This window comes from Myotis yumanensis, unplaced genomic scaffold, assembly GCF_028538775.1.
Source record: "Myotis yumanensis isolate MYYU_CA2020_CCGP unplaced genomic scaffold, mMyoYum1.0.hap1 SCAF_3, whole genome shotgun sequence".
NCBI classification, from domain to species: Eukaryota; Metazoa; Chordata; class Mammalia; order Chiroptera; family Vespertilionidae; genus Myotis; species Myotis yumanensis.
The window spans coordinates 83,264,079-83,290,115 of record NW_027223754.1 but is presented as its reverse complement, the minus strand read 5'-3'; the positions used below and the strand labels follow the sequence as shown (position 1 = coordinate 83,290,115).

Genomic DNA, 26,037 nt, shown 5'->3' with positions numbered 1-26,037 from the left:
CCCCTACCACTAAGGTGTATTTTTAATTGTGGCAGTTTCATTTTGTAAATGAGACTTTAAAAGGTATTAATAGAAGCTCCCAATACTGTAGCCACTGTGGATGGTGCGCCTATCCTTTTGACTGGATTATGTTGCTTCTATCGTACAGTCAAAATAATTGTAAAATGTCAAATGTGAATCCATGCATTCTCCTCTGCTTATAATAAGACATCAAAACTCTGATATATTGGTTAGACTATTTTGTTGGGTAAGGGGACACCATTACTGCTGCCTATTTTTATAAAATAGGCCACAAATTAGTTTAGTCTTTTATAGGTTAATCTCATTTTTCTCTTTAAACATCTTTCTATTAAAAAACCTGATATTATATAACACCAGTTGTTAGTATAACCAGTTATTTTTTTTGGATTTTTGAGGATTAATTGGGTTGTAAAGCTTTAAGCATCTTAAAGATAGCAGTATGTCACATTAATAAATGCTGTTGCTAAGAAATTAATCTTCAATAGGCATCCAGTAAAAATGCAAGTTATTTGATTAGAGGTGGAAAGGATTACTCTTTTTTGTTATCGGAACCTTGATCCTCATTCTTTAGGTTTAGTTCCATACCGCTGACTACTTAAATATTGGGGGGTATTCATTTTCTACATCTTATTTTCTCTTTCAATTGATTCCAGTTAAGTGTGGATCCAAATTCAATCCATGAAGAAATATCTCTGAATAATAAACTTAATAATCAGTTTAGAAATAATTGATCGAGTCTTTAACCACATTTTTAAAATATTCTGAATCAGTTTCTGAAAATAGTTGATATTAATTTTGTCTTTTAGAGTTTACAGTGAGCTTTTCCATGTTATCATATGAAAATACTCACTCAGTAATGTCTTTATGAATAAAATAGCTGTGCTCATTCCTGCTGTGGAGAGCAACACAAGCTGCATGGTCTGTGTGGAGGGGACATGTTAGCTTTTCTCCATGGGCATTCATTCTATTCGAGTAAAAAAGACAATGTGCTTTCTACTGTTTAGAAGTTCACAAAGCCAAAACTCAGGCCTGACTTTTATAATAGAAAGCTTGTGGGATTCCTCACAGGCTTTCAATGAATCCTGTCATGATTGAGCTTGAGTGCACCTACCTGCATCTGATTCAGTGTAACTTTTTGAGTAAGAGAGGGAAGTTTAAACTCCAGAGAGAAAAGACGGAGACCGTGGAGGTCAAGGACTTGAAAGGAACTGGACTGTAAGCTGAAAACTGGAATAAACTGAATTGATTTATTGAAACTTGAACCATCCTTGAATAACATTTTTTTAATCAAAATTAACCCTTAGAAGAAAATCTAGAGCATGAGTTTGAGAGCAATAAAATGTATGCACTTTCTAACATTAGTAAATAAAAATATATATTGGTACTTTTTTTTCCTATTTGAATTCTCAATAGAAATTGAGAAAAATAATATCTTTACCACCCATGATCTCTGGTTGACCGCCTCTGCTGTCCTAGTAATGGGTGCTCAATTGCATCACTTTGCATGGATGACAAGCCATCAGTCTGCACAGTGCTTGAGCGAATTGAGAGCAGTGGACAGTGAGCAGTTTTGCAGCCTGACTTCACCACCATTGGTAGTTTCATGATGCATCTGCAGCCACAGAAGCAGGCATAGATGAGGACCATGCACCTGGATAAATTATTCATTTACCTTTTACATATTAGAGCATGTGAAAGCTTTGTTCTCAGCACTGGGAATAGACTAAGCAAGGCAGAGGTCCCTGACTGCTTGGAAATTACAATCTGGAGGAAAGAAATAGAAGTCAATAATTTAACAGTAAGATTACTTTACACAATGATGCATACCCTGAGGACCACACCATAGTGTGATGTTGGAGAGATTGGAGGTGATAATTCCTCAAAAGAGAGGGACATCACAGGACAAGAGCTAGTCATGTGGAGACAAAACATATGGATGCCCCATATTTAGGCATAGGAGCAAATGCAAAGGTCCTAAAGGGATGAGCTTGGACTTTTTGAGTCCCCAATCACTGGAAGAGAATAATGTAAAATAGGGTAGAAAACATAGGCAGGAGCCAGAAGATACAAGATTTTGTAAGCCAGTGATTTTATTCTAAAACTAATGGAAAGTAATGGGAGGGTTTTAAGCAAAAGGAAGGCATGATCCCTTTTATGATTTAGTAAGCTGGTTATATGGAGAATGGATCACAGAGGGCAGGAGTAGACGCAGAAGCAGGGTGAGAGAGGATAGTGGTTTGGACTAGAATGGTGGTCATGGAAGAAATGGGTGAATTCCGGATGTGTTTAGTGGGTAGAGCCAACAGTACTTACAGTGGTTTGGATATGGGATGGGATGGGGATGTTGACGGAAAGCCCATCTTTGTTACTGGCAAAAAGGCTGGATAAAAACAATCCTAGGTTCCTGCGCAGGCCAGAATACCATTGGTTGTGTTGTTTAAAGGGGAGCAGGGGAAGCTTTCATTTTCTTAATATGCGCGTCTCCAGCTCAGTAAGATACTGTTCAATCTGCGTGCTGAGAGGTCCTGTAAAGGTGATTTAAACTTGAGCTCTGCAGTGAGCCAGGCTTTCCAGAATATGTCACTTGGGTAGATATTATGGTGAAAGGAAAAAACTTTTCTAGTAACCAAGATGTAACCAGTGCTTAGTGTGACTTGAAGTTGTTGAGAAAAAAGCAACCTAATAATCCAGAGATCCAACTGAGTCAACATGCAGTTGGCATTTTAGCTAGTTAGCCCTGAGCAAGCAGAGACAAGTAACCCTCCCCCACCCACCCCAAAAGCCCAGCCTCTGACTTTGCCACCCAGCAGTCATCATCTTCAAAGTTTCCAAACCTCCCACAGTCATGGACTTACAGCCACCCACCATGTCCACATTCTCCTAATCTTCATGATGGAAAAGGAGGTTAATGTGATGGGCCAATTTGCCTTTCCTCCCATAAATGTGTATTGAGTAGCTGCTGTGCATCAGGCATTGTGTTGCTAACAAGAAGCTCATAGTCTTAATGACACTATTCCTCAGTAATTTGCTGACAAGGGTACCTGTCACAATGTTTCTCCAGCCATCACCTCCCTGATTCAACTCATCCATACCAAGGCAACTCAGAACAGGCTGTTGTCTTTAATTTACTTTTTTTTTAATTAAAAATTTTGTTAATTAAATTTTTTAGTAGAGCAGGAATATCCAAGTCCATGACACAAATATTTAGAATGATTATTTATAAAGTGAACAACCAGGTAACCAGCTCCAGAAATAGAATATAACTATTACCCTACAGTTAACTTATATTCTGACCTTTATAGAAACCACTTGCCTTTCTTCATGATTTTGCCTCCTATGTGTTAAATTTAATTTCTGGAATTGGTTGCTGCAAGTATGTCTGAACATCGGCGAAAGATGTACCCATTCCCTCTTGAAAGTTCAGGTTCCCCCTTTCCCATACACTTGTCCCATTTTTCTTCTATTTTTCACTTGTGGGATTTACGTTAGCAAGACTGACAATGGGGTAAGGGCATGTGGGAGGGATGTCTGTCTTACAACAATAGTGTCGCAGAGCTATTTTTGATTTCTCTTCATGTTTTAGTTGTTGTGAGTTCTATCTTTCCTCAGTCTCTGGGGCCAAGAAAGATCTTGATGAACTGGTAGAAGATGGACCAGTGGAACTGAAATTAAGAACTGTGTCCCTCTGGCCTGAGCCACAACTGGCACCAGGTCCAGCAAAGGGCTGTTAACAGCATGGCATGTGGTTAATGTGAAAAGAAGTTTCTGTAGATTTCTTCTAGCTGAAGGGAGGAAGCAATCCCCATAGGCAGTCATACAGCACAATAGGCTCTCAAAAATCGCTCAACCCTGCAGCAGGCTTTTTACTTACACACATTTTTCATTGTTTTAAAGGGTAAATAATGCTTTTCTGGACCGACTCCAAGGCAGAAGTCAACCAGGTGGCCTGGAGCACTTTGGAGGCTATTGGAATATGAATGGTGGTAACAGCTGGGTGAGTTTTTCGTTTTCTCTTTAAAAATATCTTTCAAATTTGAAGGATAAAAACAGTGAGAATTTTAAAAATATGCTGTGGCCTTCTCCCCAGATATTTTTTTGTGCACTGTTCAGCTGTGTGATGGGCAGTCAGCCAGGGTGATTGCTGTAAATTCCACAATAGCCTCCGAGAGAGGGAGAAAGTCCTGACTTCAGCTCTGGCCAATTACAATAAAAAATGACACCTGCCTTGTTCTCACCCTGATTGCCTGGACTTCAGGCTTTTTATCACCCTTGGCCCAGACCCACAACACAAACAAATGAACTTTTTGTCTCAGGAAGATTTTAACTGAAATATGGTTATACAAATAGTAAGCATTCTTCAGTAATACAGTTTTTTCAGTGAAACTAGCATATCAAAGAAACTAAAGTTTATTTTTTCACTGTAAAATGATGTTTTTAAAAACCCTACAGCAAAAGGCACTTTTTGAAAATGAAATGTCCTTATAGATTTCTGTGAAGAAAACCTTGCCACTTGTAATATGTATTTAATGTGTTTTGTGTGCACCATATATTATTGAACCAGCACCAGGACTTTGGAATGCTGGACTACATATGTTTATGGGGTTTACAATGTGTATAGAACCAAAACTAACTACGCTAGGCTTTACAAGTACAATTTAATCGAAGCCCAGGTACATATGTATCTATTTTTTTTTTTAAAAAGGAACAGATAGAAATCCTTAAACTGGTAAAATACAGCAAAATAATCAAGTGCTTGCTGTAATGAGGTGACCCACGGAGACGACCACCAGGACTCAGATCAAAATTTAGGAGCCTTTATTAAGCTGGCCAGCAACTACAGTTACAGCACCCTGCCGAAGCAGGGGCTGAACTGCAGTGCTAACTGCAGGAGTTACAGCATTTTTATTTGCAAAATCCATAAAGTTACAAAACCTTAGTTCCTGACAGTACAGCATCATTACAGTGACTACCTTCCTATCTATGTGTTCTAGGAACAGAGAGCACAGCATGCTGGGAAGGGGCCATGAGACCATATCTCAAGGCCTGGCCTGATGTCAGCACATTCCTATCTATGTGTTTTAGGAACAGAAAGCACAGAGCGCCCCGTCTGGCCCAAGCGCCAGATATGCAGCCCAGCACACTTGCTGACTTGGAAACTCTAGAGAAAAATCCCTCTTTAATAAATACCTGATGGACAAAAGATCATTTTGAAAAGATAAGCTGTTAGGAATGTTACACACATGTTTTCTTAAAAAGCATCTAGTAGTTAAAATTGATAGATAGATTTCACAAATGTATATATAGTGAAGAGAACTGAAATCAGGCAAATTTGCAGAGAATGCATAGTGGATGTATCTATTTACCCATAATGTATGCTCATGTGTATCACTGTAGCATTCAGAAAAGAGGTAATATGGAAGAGAGAAAATAATCTAAACACACTGTTTTTGCATCATGTGTTGCAATTTACAAATTATTGACTTCTACAAATATGTGAGTAGGAATCATGTGGAAAATGGGGCACAGTGAGTTTAAGACATTATCCACGTTCATGGAATTTATGTTATGAAACGTGATTGAAACTCAGATTTTGGATAGGACTTAGAAACTTGCTGCAGATTTTCTCCTCTGCTCAACCATTCCCCACATTTAGAAAGAACCTAGAAAAATAGCTGAGATTGAGGGGAAGATGATGGGAAAGTAAATTAATACTGCATGGGCTGCTGCTAAGAGAATAAGCATTGGGCTTACCAATGACTATTGGTAGGCCTTCTGTAAGTGAGCTATGAACCTTTGCTTAAGTTCCTCACTGATTAAAAAGCTAGGAACACACCCTGGTCGGTGTTGCTCAGTGGTGGAGTGCCGACCCACGAGGAAGGGTTATGTGTTTGATTCCAGTCAAGGGCATGTACCTGGGTTACAGGTTTGTTCCCCAGTCCCGGTTGGGGCACATGGATGTTTTTTTAGTGGGGCAGGCATGTCCAAGTCCAAAATGGTTATTGGCTCTTCCCACATCTGAAAGAAATGTGACAGAAAGGTGAGAACTTCCTCAGGCTCCCAGCTCTAACTCCACATCTATCACCACCTGGATGCCTGCCCTTCCTTTGGACCAGTTTCTGTCTTCTCCACTGTCTGGGGGACAGTCATCAGGTGTTCCATCTTAACCAAAAAATTTCCATCAGCATAAAACACTAATAAATTATATTGTTATCACCTTTCCTCTTGATATTTCTTTGTTCCCCTTTAAAGCAAAACTTTAAGAGGTGTCTATTATTGCTGCCTCTAATTTCTCTCCTCCCACTTCTCTCATATATACTCTAATCAGGTTTTTTAAAAAATATATATTTTATTGATTTTTTACAGAGAAGAAGGGAAAGGGATAGAGAGTTAGAAACATCAATGAGAGAGAAACATTGATCAGCTGCCTCCTGCACGCCCCCTCCTGGGGATGTGCCCGCAACCAAGGTACATGCCCTTGACGGGAATTGAACCTGGGACCCCTGGGTCTGCAGGCTGACGCTCTATCCACTGAGCCAAACCGGTCAGGGCTCCAATCAGGTTTTAGACCAGCTGTGGGCAAATTAAGGCCCGTGGGCAAATTAAGGCCCGTTTGAAATGAATAAAATTTAAAAAAAAAGACCGTACCCTTTTATGTAATGATGTTTACTTTGAATTTATATTAGTTCACACAAACACTCCATCTATGCTTTTGTTCCAGCCCTCCAGTCCAGTTTAAGAACCCATTGTGGCCCTCGAGTCAAAAAGTTTGCCCACCCCTGTTTTAGACTTTACCAGTCCAACAAAAATGCTCTTGTCATGGTCATTAACAATGTCCACATTGCAAAATTCAATGTTTATTTCTCAAACTTTATTTTTTGACCTGTCAGCATCATTCGTCATGGTGAATCACTTCCTCCTTTTTTGAAACTTTCTTTACTTGGCTTCTGGGACCCTGTGCTCTCCTGGGTTCCTACCTATTTCATCAGCCAAATCTTTCATTCTCCTTTGCTGAATTCTTGCATCTTTTTGTCCTCTCAACATTGGAGTGCCTCAGGGATCTACTGTAGACCACCTTCTGAACTTTATGTTTATTTACTATCTTGGTGGCCTCATTTATTTTCATAATATTACATATACTACATGCTTATTACTCCCAAATTTTAATTTCCAGCCTACACCTCTTCCTTCAAACTCTAGTCTTGTATATCCATTTATTTACCCAACATCTCTACTTGCATATCTAATATATATTTCAACCTTAACATATCTAAAACTTAACATTTAATCCCTTTACCTTAATGTTCTATTGGCACTTTTTTCTGTTTGCATAATGGTGCAGCCCATTTCTCATATCCCCCCCACAGATGATACAGCAGGAAATATTCTTGAATCTTCCTTCAAAATATATCCAATCCAACAGCTTCTCATCACTTTCACCACTATCATCCTGCTTCCAACCTCTACCCATGCTCATCTAGATTCTTGAAATAGTCTCTCGGTGGTTTCATTGCTTCCACATTTCACTATCTAGAGTCTGTTCTCTATATGAGAATGACCCCTTTGAAAAAGATCAGATCCCGTCACTCTTCTGCTTAAAGCTCTCCAATGGCTCCCATGACTCTCCAAATATCTTGGAATAAAAGCCAAAGTCCTTAGAGGAACCTACCAGGTGCTACATGATCTAGACTCCACTTTACCCTCTGGGGCTCTCGTACGCTGCCTTTCCTCATTCTTCCTAGGCAGGCTTCCTTCTTGCTGTTCTTTGAAAAGTTGAGGACCTGGTTCTCTCACCTAATGGCCTTCACACTGGCTGTTACCGCTCCACTCTTCTCCAAAGTATCCATATTAATTGTTCTCCTTCAAGTATTTTCTTGAATTCCACCTCAGTGAGGATTCTTTATTCATTTATTTAGTGCTGCCACCTGTGCCTTTACACCTATTTTTCCCATAGCATTCTGTAATTTCTAACATAATTTTCCAACATCATTAATTTATATGTTTTGTTGGATATTTACTCTTACTCTCTCCCTGTGGTAATTTATGTTCCATATGCCATCAGAGCAGGGCCCTTTGGTTGTATTCCAAACATAAAACAGTGACTAGAACTTACCGCATGTGCAAGGAAACAGGTGGCTGTGATTGAGGGTCAACAAAACAACAAAGATTTTGAACTAAATGATGTGATATACTAAATTGCATTTTAAAAAGCTATGTATTAAACATTTGATGAAATAAATGTTGGATTTAAGACAATGAGCCAAAACAAGAGACAATGCCGACCAAGCAGATTTGAAAAAAGAACAAAACAACTTTTAGGAACAAAAAACATAGTCTTTGAAATTAAAGCACTCAGTGAACTTATCATAATAAAGGGAAAACAAATTAAGAAATAAACCATAATACTATTTCTCATCTATTATTTGGCAACCCCCCCCTCCTCCCCAAATGAAAGTTTGACAATATATTCTGTTCTCTCACACATTGTTGGTGCAAATTCAAAATGATGCAAACACTGTGCAGGTTGATTTATTACTGTCTTCCCATAAAATAGACATATTATAGCAGTTCTACTAAATTTTCTAAGAACAGATGATTTAAAATGTCTGAAAAGATTTTTCAGATAAATGAAAAGGAGGAAATATTCCCCAAAATGATTAAGCAGGTAAATGTAACTTTCAATCAAATTCTGGCAAAGACTATATAGGAAAAAAATTATAGAACAGTCTCACTTATAAACATGGATTTAAAAAATCACAAAATTTCGATGGATTCAATAGTGAAGTTTTTAAAAGGGATAATATGCCCTTATCAAATTGAATTTATTAAAAAATGCAAACTTAGCTTATCATAAACAACTAAACAATATAAAAATAAAATAAACAACAAAAATTCACCTCATAAATTAGAAAAAACACCATATAATCATTCACATCAATAGTTACTGAGAAAGCATTTGATAAATTTCAATACTTATTGTGGTAAAAACTTCAAGAAAACTAGGAATGAAAAAAAATTTTTTAACCCATAAGTCACCAAAAATCTATAATAAAGTATATCAATAATATTTTTGTATCATACTAAGGATTGAAAAAGTTTATAAATCACAGATGATACAGAATATTGACACTGATAATATCCATTGATCTTATTTAGATTTTCCCAGTTTTACTTTGTTGTGTGTGTCTCTGTGTGTGTGTGTACTTAGTTCTATCACATATGTAGGTCCCTGTATCCACCAGAGTAGGGAAGATTCTAAACAATTCTATCAACACAATAATCTTTCTCAATATTAGCATTTTATAACCACACTTATCTCCTTTTTTAGAATGAGTACCCATACACAACCCATACAGAACTACAAGACTGTCTTCATTTCTAAAATTTATCATTTCAAAAATATTAATATAAATGGAACCATATAGACCAGTGATGGCGAACCTTTTGAGCTCGGCCTGTCAGCATTTTGAAAAACCCTAACTTAACTCTGGTGCCGTGTCACATATAGAAATTTTTTGATATTTGCAACCATAGTAAAACAAAGACTTATATTTTTGATATTTATTTTATATATTTAAATGCCATTTAACAAAGAAAAATCAACCAAAAAAATGAGTTTGCGTGTCACCTCTGACACGCGTGTCATAGGTTCCCCATCACTGATATAGACACTTAAGCAGTAGGCCTCTGATAAATGTATGTTAGTAGACCAATTGATCTTTATTTTGAAATATTTTAAAATTTAAATCACATTCTTCTCACATTACTTAATATATATTTATTATTTGATAATTTAAAATTCCTCTTGTATTAAGAAATGCACTTTTTTTTTGAGTTCTCTATTAGTATTCATGATACACCTAGGGTGGGACATTTGAAGAAACACTTCAAGTGATCTTTTCTCTGATACCAGTAGGTGAGACCCTTTTGAATATGATAAAAATTCTAAATCCTTTGCCTTCAAGGACAGTTGAGTATTTGCCATGACCTATGAGACAACCTGAGATTTTAGTGTCCCAGAGTGTTAGAACAGTGCTAGTCTGAATCCCAGCTATAACTTGGTCCAACTCTCTGGATGGCTTGGTGGAGATTTCTTGACCTTTGCACATAGTTGGCAGGGAGGGGACTCATTTAATCAATCCCCTTTCTCAAAGTCTTCTTAGAAGTCACCTTCCTACTGCCTAATACCATGCAAATATACTCCATATTTTTCCATTTAAATTGCTCTGCTCCACACTATTAATCCTGTCCTTGCTGTAACTGGAGGTGGGTGACAATGTTTGTGAACATTATTATTTGGACCCATGTTAGCCAGCCTATCTCTAAGAACAGAGACGATGAGCTATCACTCAACAAGTCATTACATTGTTGACAGAGACTATTTTGTGAATTGGATGAACGGGACTCTAAAATTAAGTCATTTCATTGGGACTTTAAATCATTAACAAATAGTCACCTAAGCCTGATGTAGTAAGAGTGTTCTTCGTAGGAACTTTGTTGTGGTTTACAAAGGCTTTGAATTTTGTTTTGCTGCTTGTAGTAATTTTGTTTTCTTTTTCTTTCAGGATTTATGAGAAATGTTTACTTACATCCAACCTTTGTCAACTGACCTTGAAAACTGCCATGAGATGCTTTTTTAGAACTCAGTTTTATTCACCTTCAGTGCTTTTACCTCGACTTCAACTGCCCACCCACACAGCTGAGCTGCCGGGATGACAGGGTCTCCCTGTCATTGTTTATGTGTGTTTGCAGGAGCTGATTATTGAACTCATATTTAATCTCTACTGTCAGTGAAATGTTACAGTATTTTTCTAATTGGTTTTGCCTCTTATTGGAAGTATAATTACAGCAATGTTAATAAGAGAGAAAATGAGAGGATCATTTGATGCTTTCAGGTTACTGGGAGCTATGGGTGGGTGCTGTATGCTTGTCTCTCTAAGCAGCTAATTCTCAGATCAGGTTTGGGGAAGCTTTGGCATCTTTTTGGATTTTAATCCCTACTTTCTTAATTCACTGTATAAATATGAATAAAAGACAAAAATAAATCTTTTAATCTCTTTTAAACAAATTTATAAATAAATTTTGAACTACCTTTGCATACATGGTTTGGTTTGCTTTTATTTTTAATGAAAAGCTCTTGAGTTTTTCTCTCTTGAGGGGTCTCACTTTTATATTCTCCTTTATAATCCATATAGATAAAATATAATACTGTAATCACTATGAGATCGGCTTTGGTCTTGAGCTATTTACTAATAACTGTTCCTCTGGTTTTTCAGAGTGGGATAGTTAATTTCTTGAAAGGCCAATGTTTTTCTAAAAAGCAACTAGACAAAAATGTTGACACCACATGTATGGTATTTTGGACACTTGTCTTTGCTGTTTGCAACCTATTTTCTATTGCTTAGTCAGCTTTAAAAAAAATCTTTATTGTTGAAAGTATTTCATATGTCCCCCTTTTTCTCCCATTGACCCCTTTTGGCCCACCTGCCCCGGGCCTTCACCACCCTACGTCTGTGTCCATGGGTTATGCATATGTGCATGCAAGTTCTTTGGTTGTTCACCTCCCACTCACCCACCCTCCCCTACCTTCCCTCTGAGATTCCACAGTCTGTTCCATGCTTCTGTGTCTCTGGATCTATTTTGTTCATCAGTTTATGTTGTTCATTAAATTCCACATGTGAGTGAGATCATGTGATACTTGTCTTTCTCTGACTTTCAGTCAGCTTTTTTATCCTACTTTACAACCTTGAACCAGTTTGTAGACCCTTAAAGTACAAAACCCCAAGAATATTGATTTTCCATGCTGTATACTCCAGCCCCCTCCATATTATATAGAGAAAACATTGCATTAAGTCTTGGAATGAAGGTTGGATAAATGAATAATTTTTGCAGCTGGATAACTAATAATACTTTGCAGCATTAAGAGATCTTTTGTGTTTCCAATTGCTCTGTTGAAATTATCTTTCCATATCTCTGTATTCAGGGAAACATTGGGACTTCAGATTCTTGGGCCAAGACTAGGGGGCGGGGAGCTCTCAGAAACAGGGCAAGTTATAGAAAGGACCACGTTCGGTGGGAGTGGTGGTGGCAGAGGACAGATGGTTCACAGCTAGTTTTTCTGGAGTAAATAATGCAGATGCCCGTGGTTTCCCTCTCTCCTGCCAGCTGAAGCCACGTTAGTGCTGTTGACACTAATATCAAATGTTTGGTCCATTTGAAATCCTTGCCAATTCCTTATCCTGGGTTGGAAGCGCCTCCTAACTGATTATAAATGTGTGACTGTTGTGGGCATTTTACTGTTGTGGCGTGTGGCCATCTCAGTCCTGCACCTGCCAATCTGGCTGCCTCACAAGCCACTGTGGTGTTCAGGTGTTTGTGTCTAGGCTCAGCATTCCTTACTTACTGCTGTTTTCCTGTGTGCCACCAGGAACTATGTAAGGGAAAGGGATGCTTTCTTATTTCGGGGGCTCTTGGGAAAGTTGGAGTCAATTTCTCTTCCACCACCTGCTATATCCTGCGTTCCCTAACGAAGATATTTTGTTCAGGTATCCTTTTTCATTTTTAGAAACAGTTACATTGTGCTTCTATGGAGAATTATGACTTCATGGCCAAAATTATCTAGAATGTGAATGGGGTTGTAAACATCTTCCTTGAATAATTCTCTGTGTAGGTGAAAGTAACCAGAAAAGAATCAAGAGTTTTTTTGTGTGTGTAAGGGAGTGGACCATTTTGTTTTTCACATTTCATCTGCCCTGTTGAATCACTTAAAATAAAATTTGACTTGAGGGTAGCTCTATATAGGAACCCCTAATTCCAGTCACTATCTATCTCTATGCTTTTAAAGTTCTTTCTTTTTCTGAAAAAGAAAATATAAGCAAGACACATTGTTACAAAAGTAATAGCTGTTTGTTATAGAAACTTAGACACAATGATAAATAATTAAAAGAAAAAACTAGTGATTTTTTCATTTTTTTCTGTAGACAATCAGCATTAATATTTTGGTATGCATTCTAGATATTTTTCTATCTGTATGTGTGTCAAAAACCCTGCAATAAAAATCATTATATACACTTTCTACTGATCAGATGAGGACAAACACCTAGAATTAGAACTTATAGTTCTAATTGAAAACCTGTTTAGAGGAATTTTGATATATATAGTCAAATTACTTCCTAAAAGATGTCACCAATATCTATTACCACCATAAGTATGCCATATACTCTCCCCAATACTATTAGTGGCTATGCTGAGTAAAAATTGTCATTTGGAGAGATTAGAAATACATAACCATAGAGATAGTGAATATAAGCTTAATCTTAATTTCTAGGATATTAAACAGATGGGTCATGATTAGTTGGACCTTTTCCTGTGAAAGGGTGTGTTTGGAAGTGTGGCTGCCAGAGGAGGTAGCAGAGATGTGTTAGAACCGCTAAAAGGGATAAGAAAATAGTAAAATTGTGGGTTTATTTGTTTATTTATTTTTTACTTAGTGAGCTGGAGCATATAGTAGCTAGCTCTTTGCCGACGTGCATGAAATAAGATTGAAGTACCAGTAATCTGTAATTCATGTATATGATGAAAAAGTATGCCTTTCAGTTACTGTAGGATTACAGAGAAAGTCTGTTAGGCATTTCTTTCAGGAAGCGGCTCTGTGTTGAAACGCTTCCCTTTTTAAATATTTCATTGTTTAACAATGAAGTTTAAAACGGATCATAAAAAGAGAATTTACTTTCTCTCATAATTATATGCCCAAAGTAAGGGTTTTCATAGGCATAGCAAGACAAATGGAGGGAAATTGTATTACATTGATTGCCATGCCATTGTGCCACCTAATGGGGCAGAGGACACCGGGAGACCTGTGCTGCGACAGTCACATCCCCCAGGAGGCTGATTATTACAAGCCCCTTGCTTTGCTGCTCAGAGCTGGATGCAAGTGCCCACCCCCTCCCTCCTATATCCTCCCCCACAGAGCACTGCCTATAGCTGTGCTGTATGATTTGTTCAGTCATCAGAGGGAAGGCATTTTATTCTACACAAAATGTTATATGAGTGATCAACATTGGATTATGAACTGATTAGACATTTTAATTTGTATATTTTAGAAACCATAATAGTTCCAAAAAGGAGCAGAAATTGTGCTTTAATAATGAGATAGAACAGATAAGAGAGAAATATTTGAAATCAGACATTATGAACTAGGAAAAATCAGAAATAAAAATTTAAACATAATATTTTTATTCTTCTCTGTTTTGAATATGCACTATGGAGGCACAAAGATAAGTGGCACAGTTCCTGTCCTTAGGGAACAGAGCGATCAGGATTGCAATAAACAATCCCTATATCTCAATGGATGGTAATGTTTGTATCTTGCTTATGCCACACATCACACACAGATCAGCAGAAAATTCTGCTTATCCTTGTCGCTCAAGAACCCAGGCTGATGGGTGCGCAGTTTCTTCTTGTGTTTTCCATATAGCAAGGGGGGAAGATAGTGGCAGTTTCTTGCACTGGATGATTAAATGCTTTCACCTTGGAAATGGCACATGCTATTTCTGTTTATATTTTATTGGCCAGGACAAATCACATGACTATCTCTCACTATAAAGGGAAATAGAATTCTACAATGTTCCCAGAAGAGAATTGCAATATTTGTAAATAGCCCTAAGGACTACCCCCAAGAATGTACTTCTAGGTTAAAGAATCAAGACACAGGCACATAAAAGCTTAAGATTAAAGATGCACATATAAACGCAAACAATAGTAGAAGCCCAGTTCAGTTCAAAATTTATTAAAGGGATAACATATCCCAGCCACTGTGCTAGGCATGGAGACTATAAAGATGTAAAAATCAGCCACAAAAGAATTCTATTTTAAGATAGGGATATACACAGAGATAACTTAGGAAAGATATGACATAGGAACTGTGCAAAGCAATGAGGTAAGAAATGTAAAACACAGACTGATCACATGGGGCTTTGGGCCATATCAAGTAGCTTGGACCTTTGAAGGGTTTGAGCAGGGAATGGACCTGATTAGATTTTTGTTTTAAATAAATCGTGAGTGATCCATGGAAGATGGATCTAAGGAAGGCAGGGCCAGAGACAGAGCAGCTAGTTAGAGGTGATCACATCAGTCCTAGTGACCCAAGGTGAGAGTTCTAAGCGAGAGTGTTGAGTGGAGATGGGGAGAACAGAATGAGCATGTAGAGTTCTTAGGATATAACAAAGCAGGACTTTTATAAGTGACTGAATATAGATGGAGAGTGACATGTCAGATATGAGTTTCATATTTCTAGCCTGGCTGAGTGTATTGATGGTGATGTGACCACAGAGACAAAGTTTGTGGCATTTCAAAGAAAGGGGAGCCCTGGTGTGGTCAATAAAGAGTTTCAAAGACTATTGATATAAACTCAGGAAAAGTGAAATAGGTTATCTCTGGGCATCCTCTGATCTAACCAGAGTGAGAATGCAGATTCGTGTCTCATGTACTACTGGACCAGTCCAATGTCGAAAGTGGCGAGTGTCAGAGGCTGTGGCCTGCTGAGATGGAATTTAGTTTGCAGGAGTTTGTTAGGAAGTGCTCTTGGGATCACCAGCTCTGGAAGGAAAAGGAGGAGGAGAACTGTGCAGAAGGAGAAGCTAGCCTGTGAGGCAGCCTCGACACAGGCCAACTCCACAGGGAACTCGGAAGCTTGGCAAGGGGGCCAGACCTTTGTGCCTCCACATATACCAGTCATTGGACATAGGTACACTGGAAAGAGGTTGGAGCATGGTTGAGATGACACTTTATCTGAAGTGATTCTGATGAGAGTTGACAGCTGGGGTTTCCTGCCAGAAGCCTTTCTGGGCAGCTGGGAGACAAGTCCTTCAGTCCTGATGGGGCTCTGAGCGTCACATTACAGCAGCACACTTCTACTTCCTGTAGAAGTCTATTAAGTCCATCCTAGCTAACTCTAATGCCATGCATATCATCATCATCATCATCATCATCGTAACAATAAAATAATACATGACTTAAAGATTTTTGAATAAATACTGAAAAAATTAAGAGCTCAGACAACAGGTATAAACGAAGACTGCCTCCAGGCAAATCAGAAAAAAAAAGATCACCCTCTGGATAGTGGCTTTCAAGGCAAGATTTCTAGGAAAAAAGAACAACTTACATTTGATGGCCCTGAAGGTAAGATGCTGATTCAGTAATCTTTTGAGCTGACTTACTTGAATTTTCACTTGGGCTTCACTCAAATGCCAAAGGATTTAAGTCGATTGTTTAACCCATTTTTTTTCTAGAGTGTAGTTTGGCAGTGCTGTTTTATTTTCCAGTGTCTTCTTTCAAGTTCAGCAGACTGCATTTAATCACTGTGCCTGCTGCCCTGTCCTGATCTCTCAGCAGACCCCCCTGCCATCCAGGGCTCTCTGGCTGCAGGTTCCAGCATGCTCCATGCCTGATTATTTGGCTCCCACACTGCACACAGCCATGCTTTTTTTTTTTTTTTTAGCTGTGAGCAGAGAATTTTTCACAATTATAAAACAAAGAAACTCACCCACACCAGTCCTCACGAAGAGCCCAGGGAGCTCAAGCTATTCCAAATGGCTACAAGAGAGGCTGCTGCCTTTTTTTTTTTTTTTTTCATTATGAACTCAAACCAGGGTTGAGAGGAGGTTAACATACCTTTATTTAGCTTTCAATCATCATCACAGCTGGCTCACAGTGCTATGGACTTGTGAGGGAGGGAGACATAGAAGGAGCTCTGCACTAGTCATCAGCCCCTCTTAGCCCCTGTCATGGATTCTCCATGGATCAGGGCTCATTTGTCTTACCAGTCCTACCACCCAGGAGAGCGTCCAGTTCATAGTGGGTGTTCAGAAGTGTGTGCTTTTGTTTTAGGAATGTTCTCCTCTGCTGAATATGTGGCAGGATAGTAATAAGCTAGGAAAATTCCTGGACAAGTGGAATGGGGAAACTGAGACAAGAAAATTAAATAAGGCCAAACAGTTTGGGCAGCTTATAGCCAGCCTGTGAATCACAAGGCCTTAACTTCCCCAGGCAAGGTACTTGAGAGCAAATGGTTTATACCTCTCCTCACTAATCAGGGAATACATAGCTTAAATCACCCTGGCCTGGGAAAATAGAGAACAAAGACCCCATTAATGCCAATTGTGCCAGCTAAACCGAAGGACAGATGAAGTCTGGGGAACAAATAACAAAAAAACCAAAAACATTTGGATGGTATCACTTGAGGCAGGGGATACTAGGCAGGACAAATACCTGCTAGGGCAGGAGGAGGGGAAGGCAGAAAAAAAGAGGGAGTTTATCTCACCAACTGAACAAAAAAGTCAGCAGTCTTGGGATCTTCCAAGATAAAATCACCAGATGTTCCCAGAATTTATGAGAAAGTTCTGGGAAAAGCCACAACAATGTAAAAGAGATACCTTGAAATCTAATCTATCCAGCAGGGGAACCTTGAAACCTTTGGCGGGGGGGGGGGGGGGGGGGGGGGGGGGAGGCGGGGGGAAGGGGGAAGGGGGAGGAGTATAAAACCCTTAAACCCCCACCTGGCAGGACACTCAGACTAGCTATGTTGCCCACTTGTTCTTTATGCCAAGTGTATTCTTTTCAATCCTCACCCAATGATGTTGTTTTCCATTGATTTTTAGACAGAGCAGAACAGAGAGACGAGAGAGGGAGAGAGAGAGAGAGAGAGAGAGAGAGAGAGAGAGAGAGAGAGAGAGAGAAAAACATTGATATGAGAGAGACACATCAATTGGTTGCCTCCTGCATGCACCAGGGGCCAGGAATCGAACCTGCAACCAAGATACGTGCTCTTGATCGGGAATCAAACTTGCAACCCTTTGGTCTGTGGGCTGATGCTCTAACCACTGCTCACCAACCAAGGAATAACAAGTTTATTCTTAGTAAATTCACTTGTTTTGCTTCAACTGCTGCTTTCTTTCACTTGTCTGAACTTTTTTTTGAGACTGTGACAAGACCTGAGAGGGGAGAGCCCCCTTCAATTCTGATGGCTCTCTGATAAGAGATATAGCTTGTATAAAGAAAGAATAAAATAGGTGTGGAAAGGCTAAGGAGTTATAAATGTTTTTCATCCCACACTGCACATTCCTCTACCCCCATCACCCAAAGCACAATACCCTTTTTCTAACATTGTATCTTGCAACCTAGTGGAAATCTCCCATCATCATGTATCTACCTTAGGGGAATATTCTGTCTAAATTTGTTTGGACATGTATTCATACTTGGACCAAAATGTATAGAGTCCTGTAATTAAGAAGACCTAACTATTGCCTTTTCACAATTCTCTACTTCTTGTCATCCTGTGAGATGTATGTTGAATATTTTTTTCTGTTCTTCATGTTTCTTAATCCATCCTGCATAATTTACATTTCTTTGTAGTTGATTGTGCTGCATTTTGTGTGTTTTTAAAATATATTTGTAGTTTACTAATTTTCTCTTGAGCTGGTTACATCTGCTATAACCTACTTATTGAACTTTTAAATTTTTAATGAAAAATTTTTTGAAATAATTTATTAAAATGTAAACTTGTCCCTAAAACATTTTGCTGTGTTAAAAAACACATCAAATAACATGAATATTACCCTCTTAGCAAATTTTTAAGTATTAGCATTGTTAACTACAGGCACAAGTTGTATAGCATATACAACTAGAACTATTTTATCTTGCATAACTGAAATTCTATGCCCAGGGAATAGTAATTCCCTATTTCTTCTCTCCACATAGAAGCAGCCACTATTCTACTTTCCACTTCTCTGATTTTGAAAACTTTAGATATCTCATATAAGTGGAATTATGTAGTATATGTGTTTTGGTGACTGGCTTATTTCACTTAGCATTATGACCCCAAGGTTCATCCATGCTGTAGCAGATGACAGGATTTCCTTCCTTTGAAATACCATTGTAGATATATACCACATTTTCTTTATTCATTCACCTGTTGTTGGGACACTTAGGTTGTTTCCACCTATTGACCATTGTGCATAATATTTCTGGGGATAAGGACACATATGTAATAACTTAATCAATAAAGAAATTTAAAAAAAATAAAAAATTTAAAAAAATAAGGACAATCCAAGTCCAAGAGAGAGAGAGAGAGAGAAGATATCTTGAGATCCTGATTTCCTTTATTTTTTAAATAAATACCAGAAATGGTATTTCTGGATACTTTGATATGCTGGTTCTTTTGGTACTACTATTTTTAATATTTTGAAGAGACTATACTGTTTTTCACAGTGACTACACCAAATTACATTTCTTCCAATAGTGCATAGGGTTCCAATTTCTCAACATCCTTGCCAATGCTTCTATTTTCTGTTATTTTGTGTGTGGGTTTTTTTTTTTAGAATGTCCATTTTAACAGGTTTGAGGTGATACCTCATTGTGGCTTGATTTGCATTTCTTCAATGATTAGCAACGTTGAACATCTTTTCATATGCCTGTAGGTATTTATATGCCACCTTGGGAGAAGTGTCTACTTTAAGTCCTTTGCCCACTTTTAAATTAGGTTATTTGTTTTCTGCTATTGAATTGTGGATGTTTGTTAATATTTTGGACATTAAGTTCTTATTAGTTAGATGGTTTACAAATAGCTTTTCCCATTCTGTGGCTTGCGTTTTTACTCTGTTGATTGTTTCCTTTCTGTGCAGATTTTTAGTTACATGTAATCCTACATCTATTTTTCCTTTTGTTGCCAAATCCAAGAAATCATTGTTAACACAAATGTTATAAATATTTTCTGTATGTTTTCTTCTAGGAGTTTTATCATTTCAGGTCTTATATTTAAGTCTGTAATCCATTTTGTGTTTATTTGTGTGCATGGTGTAATATAAGAGTCTACTTTTATTATTTTGCATGTGGATATGCCATTTCCCCAGCACCATTTTTTGAAGATACTATCCTTTCTTCATTGTATAGTCTTGACACCTTTATCAAAGATCATATGACCACATATGCATGGGTTTATTTCTGAGATTTCTATTTTGTGTCTTTATGCCAGTGCCATACTATTTTGATTACTGTAGCTTTGTAATATGTCTTAAAGTCAGAAATGTGAGGCTTCCCACTTCATTCTTTCTCAAAATTGTCTTGGAATAATAATTTTTAAAATGTGTTTTGTTTTAATTTTTCTTCTTTTTCTAGTGCCCAGCCCTTTTCTTTTAGTTTCTATTCTTATTTTATAATCTCTTTAGGACTTTTTTATTAACTACTCTAGAACTTGTGGTGTTAAACCTACTGATGATTATTTCTACTGATTTTCTTTCAAGTGGTTTCATTCCTTGTGTGGTTTGTAATATTTTACTGTAAGTTCCTGTTTAACTGGAGTTGGTTTTTCTATGTAAGCCATGCACTTCTTTGTAGCTCAGTTTTGCATATATTTGCTTGAGCTTCAGGGATTCACTAGTACTAAAGCAGTTTTTATAATCTCTTAATTTGCATTTGTTATACTCATTGGGCATTGTAGCTTCTGATATCATATCTGTGTGGGGTTTCAATTTCATGAAAAATTAAACTCATTTTCCACACAGATTCCCAGCAATCTGCAAACTTTCTATTTATTCCATCCCCTGAGTTGTGGATGGAGTTTTTCTTGTCCTCTTTATCCGACAGGAAAGTCCTTTCAGGAATTTGACTCTATGCAGATTCATATTTTCAGCTTCCTGCCTCATACTGCCCCAGAGCCTTATCTCCTTTCCTACCTGCAAGGCAGAGTCCCTGCCCTTAGCATCCAGGGTTGATATTGACACCTGTGAACCATCTCATCAGATGTCAAAATTACCACTCTCTGAGTTCTTTCCATCATCCTGGTTTCTTATGGTTTTTCTCCATTCTTTGTTCTCTGCTTCTTTCCTTTTTTCCTTCCATCCCTTCCTTCCTTCTTCCTAGTTGACCATGTATTCTGTATTATTGCTCTATGCTTCCACCTAGCATTCATGTGTTTTTTTCTTTCTTTAAAATTTATCTTTATTGTTGAAAGTATTACAGATGTCTCTTTTCCCCTCCATTGACCCTCTCCACTCCGATCCCCCCCACCCATGGCCTTCACTGCACAAATTGTCTATGTCCATGGGTTATGCATATATGCATATAAGTTCTTTGGTTAACCTCTTCCTGCCCCCCTCACTCCTTCCACCTGAGATTCATCAGTCTGTTCCATTCTTCTATGTCTCGATCTATTTTGTTCATCACTTTATTTTTTTATTAGATTCCATTTTAGTGAGATCATGTGATATTTGTCTTTCTCTGACTGGTTTATTTCACTTAGCATAATACTCTCCAAGTGCATCCATGCTATCTCAAAGGATAAGAGGTCCTTATTTTTTATAGCTGCATAGTATTCTATTGTGTAAATATGCCACATCTTTTTTATTTACTCATCTGCTGATGGGCACTTGGGCACTGCTATGAACATAGGGGTGCATATATATTTTCTTATTGGTGTTTCAGGATTCTTAGTATTTTCAATATAAGCAATGGTATCTATGTGTGGTGGTGATGGTGGTAGAAGGATTCAAATGAATTTAGTTCATGTTTCCCAAGAAATTAGAGTGATATTTTAAAAATGAAATAGATCTTGTCACTCCTCAGGTTAAAGTTTGCCAATATTTTGCTATTGCACTTAGATAAAATAAATTCCAAGCTCCTTACTTTGGTTTAAAATATTCTATATGAGTTGATTCTTATCTCCCTTTGTAACCAGAGTTCAAGGTACATTCCACTTCATTCAAGTCAGTCTTTTTTCTTGCCTGACAGTCATTGTCCTAACTGTTCCTTCTGCATAGAATTCTGGTCCCTAGATTTTTGCATGGACATCTCCATCCAGACATCAAAATAACAAAATCAAAACCTTCCTAAAAAATGGTTTCCTTGACTGCTCCTTCCCTCTCATATCACCCCATTTCACAGTCTTCATGACACTTATCAGTATGTTAATTACTACTTTTAATTTACACGTTTATCTCTTTATTGTTAACTAGAGGCCTGATGCATGAAATTCCTGCAAGAGTAGGCTTTCCTTCCCCTGGCTGTCAACACCAGGTTCCCTCTGGCACCCGGGACCTGGGCTTTCCCCCAGCCACCGGCAGGCACCCAGGACCCAGCTTTGTTTGGAAGGACGGAAGGACTTCCAGAAGGATGTCTGGTCTAATTAGCACATTACGCTTTTATTATTATAGATTAGAAAGCCAGTCTAAGTGATTGCTGCTGCAGAAGGAAAGAAATAATCAAGGATGAATCCTAGATCTAGAGCTTGAGCAAGTGAATAGGAAGAAAATCAAGAGTTCTGTATTAAAAATGCTTATGTTTGAGATTCCATTCTTCATCCTGAGGGATAAATCAAGAAAGAAGTTGGTATAAAAGTCTGGAACTTAAGCACAAGTTAGGGACAGAGATATAAGTTTGAACATCATTAGCATATAGATAATATTTAAAACCATATGAATAGATGATGTTACCCAGGGCAATACAGAGTGTTGCTAGAAAAGAGAAGGTAATACATATTCTGAAACAATTAATTGGTGTGGTGTTGTCAGGGAACGCCATTCAATAGTTTATTTGATTAGCTTAACTCTTGCTTTTGTCAGACAGAGGTTTGCTGCACAGAATCTCTAGTGATGAAATTTCAGAGCAGGAGAAATAAACTTCCTCCACTCTCTCTCCAACAAGACTTGATTTCCCCAAACAAATGTACACAAGGATTTCATGAATATTGATTCTTTCGTTCTTTTCCATAGAGATGGATGTGAGGGGTTCTAACAGAGATGACACGTGGGTATTATTCAATACAAACAGTTATGTTAGAAATCTTTGGGAAGCTTTTTCTTGGCAGTCTCCCTGAAGGCTACTGGGAAGGTCCAAAAGAGAATTTTCTTCCCTCTTTAGTTTGGGGAGAATAAATTATTGAGCAACTTATTTGTACTTCAGAGGAGCAGGGCAATATTGTTAAATTTCTTCAGACAATTTAGTTCAAGGTGGGAATTAGGGGCTCAGATGTTTTGAGATATGCGATAAGATTGAAAAACAATCAGCTGTGGTCCTGGTAATAGAATGAACAGGCTCTCTGTCTGCTTTGGCTTCCTTGAGCCACAGATCACCACCTCACTTTTAAATCTAACTTGCGTACTGTTCTTGTTGTCTTCTACACTTATTTAGGCTATAAAAGGTTTGTCTAGAGATATAATTTTTGTGTGCAGATTATGTGACTGTCACTGTGCAATATATCCTTGCCTTTGCTTTATGATTTCAGTCTAAACAAAATTAAAGGTTCATAATCACCCTTATTCAGGAAGCAATGATGGGTATCTTAAAATTTATATTTTAATTAATCTTTTGTCAAGAATAGGACTGAAATTCCAAATGAGGTGCATTTTCTATAATGCATGTAGTGCCCCATCCTGAAATAACGATTGTTTTTGTCATTATGATATCCTGGGAAGACTATTGGAAATTAAACAATAAAAAACATGTGTTTGTACATGACATTTCATTTTTGGATAACCAGCAACCACAATTCCCAGGCATTGGGATTAGTGTATTCATCTCCATAGGTTTCCAGAAATGAAATGAAATGTCACCTAAGCAGTAGACACACTTCATTGCTATTACACCCCAAACTTTCCTCCAGTAAAATATTTTATTAAAATTAAATGAAAAACCAAAACCTGCACCATGGTTGTTCAAGCAGATTTAATAGGCTTTAGGATAGAGCACACCCCTGACAATTCTTCAGTGGATATTTTATTATGCACAAGACAGTTGTTTGAAGAATATTATATGATTTTTTCCTCATCTTTTGGCTGTGTGTTGGATCAATTAAATTGCACCTTATAAATTTCTGCTTAAAATATCTGAGAAATGGCTTTTGTTTTTACTTATAGGTGCAGTATGTACTTCCTAAAAATATTTTCCCACTCACTAAATCATCCTCTTCTTTCTTATCTAGTTGTTCATTTAGCAAATATTTATTTATGTGCTGTGTCTCTGTGTCCATTCTTACGGTGACTATTGTGAGCAAGACAGTCAAGGTCTCTAGGCCCTTCTGGAGTTTATAATTTAGCCAAATTGACAGATAACAACAAAAACAATAGCAACAACAGTACCTTCTCATACTTATTAAATGCTTACTATTTGCCAGATACTGTTCTAAGTGAGATTATATATTAAATAATTTAACCATTACAATAAGATGTGAGGTCTTATGAGATAGGTTCCATTATTATCCCCACTGTACGGAAAAGGAAACGGAGGCACAGGGAAGTTTAAAATATATTACCCAAGGTTACATAGCTAGGAAGTGGTACAACAACATAATGAGTGTTGTGATGTGGGATATTGTAAAAACAGAAAGTAGAGGCTCCTAAATTGGTGTCTTAGTCAGCTGGGGTTGCTATAACAAAATACTAGAGACTGAGTGGCTTAGGCAATAGACTTTTGTCATTGTGTCCTCACATATGAGGAGAGAGCAAAATCTCTGGTGTCTCTTTGTACAAGGGCACTAATCTCATCATGAGGGTTCCCTCCTCATGACCTCATTTAAACCCAGTTACCTCCCAAAGGCCCCATCTCCAAATAACATCACATTGGAGGCTTCAACATTTGAATGGTGGGGGAGAGGGCGATAATTCAGTCTATAACACCCAGTTTTAGAAATTTTCCAGGTCAAGGATTACAAAGCCCTTTCTAGATCAGAAATAATAACTAATGAATATGAATGAGACTTTGGAAAAATATATCTCTACTATATCCCAACAGCATCACAATAGATTATTATGTGACCATAAGCTTTTTAAGTCCTTTAAGTCTTGGTTTTCTCATCAATAATTTGGGAGGAAAGTTATACTGTTATACTTACGTATATATAGCATTTTTAGATGAGAATGGTCTATATTTCCATAAATGAATGCATATATGAATGGTGATGTGTTCATATGTGTTTGGGGGATGGGTCAGCAACCTTTTTGGCATATTATATGTGCAGCACTTTATTTTCAAAAGCACTCTGTAAAGTAGATGTATATTATCTTATCTGATCTCATTTTTACATGTGTAGAAATTGAGGCCCAGAGGTCAAGTTTCTTCTCCAGGGTCATGCAGTTGGTATGTGGCCAGGCAAGGTAAGGATTCCTGGGTCAGTGCTTTCCAACTCTTTGGTGCCAATAATGCCTGTTCTGTCTGATATGTGGGCTCTGAGAAAGATAGTTATTCTCTGCCATATGCTCAGCTGACATTTCATTTTGTTTCCTTGCCATCCATGACTACAGCACAGTGGGGCATGTTTCAGTGCATTTTTGAAGTATTGATCTCCAGTCAGTCCCATTCCAAATGCTACCACACACCCATTTCTATTTGCTCCACTTCAGCTCATGACATGATGCTACCCAAAGCTCCTGGTTTGTTCTTGCTCAGCTACTGTACAGATTTGCATTACTTTACTATAGTTACCAAGGCTACTGCTAGGAAAAAAGCTGAGTTTTAGAAATGTGAGGAGATTTTGCTTTTTTAAAAAAAACTTGAAAACAATCTGCTTTATACATGTAGAAATGCATGCATTTATATTATTTCATGTAAATCCACACATTGGGTCATATCAAAATGCCTTTTTTAAGTGAAATATTTTTCTTTATTTAATTATCTACTATTTCCCCACCCATATCACTCTCCACCCCTAGCTAGTGCATGTTTCTAATCTAGAATGTGCCCTTTGAAATAATTCTCAGTGCTCATAAAGTCATATGTAAACATACATATATGTATATATATGTTACATAGGTATATGTGATATATGTATGTGTGTGTGTATTTTACAAAAACAGATCATTGTTTTACAAAACTATGTTCATATTATTACTGTTTTTCAGTGTATACTTTACTTCATCTTGCTTTTTTCACTCGATAAGAAATCATGGAATTGCTCCAGGTCAACTAGCAGAACTCTAATTTATTCTTTTATTATGTTTACATTAAAAATGGAATATTGAAAACATATACAAA

At 37.6% G+C, this 26,037-nt stretch overlaps 1 protein-coding gene across 2 annotated transcripts in view; it reads left to right on the top strand.

Annotated features, from left to right (window-relative positions):
- Positions 1–11,104, top strand: part of EPSTI1 (epithelial stromal interaction 1) — a 110,137-nt gene extending 99,033 nt beyond the window's left edge. For both annotated transcript variants that reach the window (XM_070407459.1, XM_070407458.1), the window contains 2 exons: positions 3,916–4,015; positions 10,584–11,104. In XM_070407459.1, coding sequence (XP_070263560.1) covers positions 3,916–4,015; positions 10,584–10,592 — 109 coding nt within the window. In that variant the 3' untranslated portion in view covers positions 10,593–11,104. The remainder of the gene's footprint in view (positions 1–3,915; positions 4,016–10,583) is intronic.
- Positions 11,105–26,037: the final 14,933 nt, after the last annotated feature.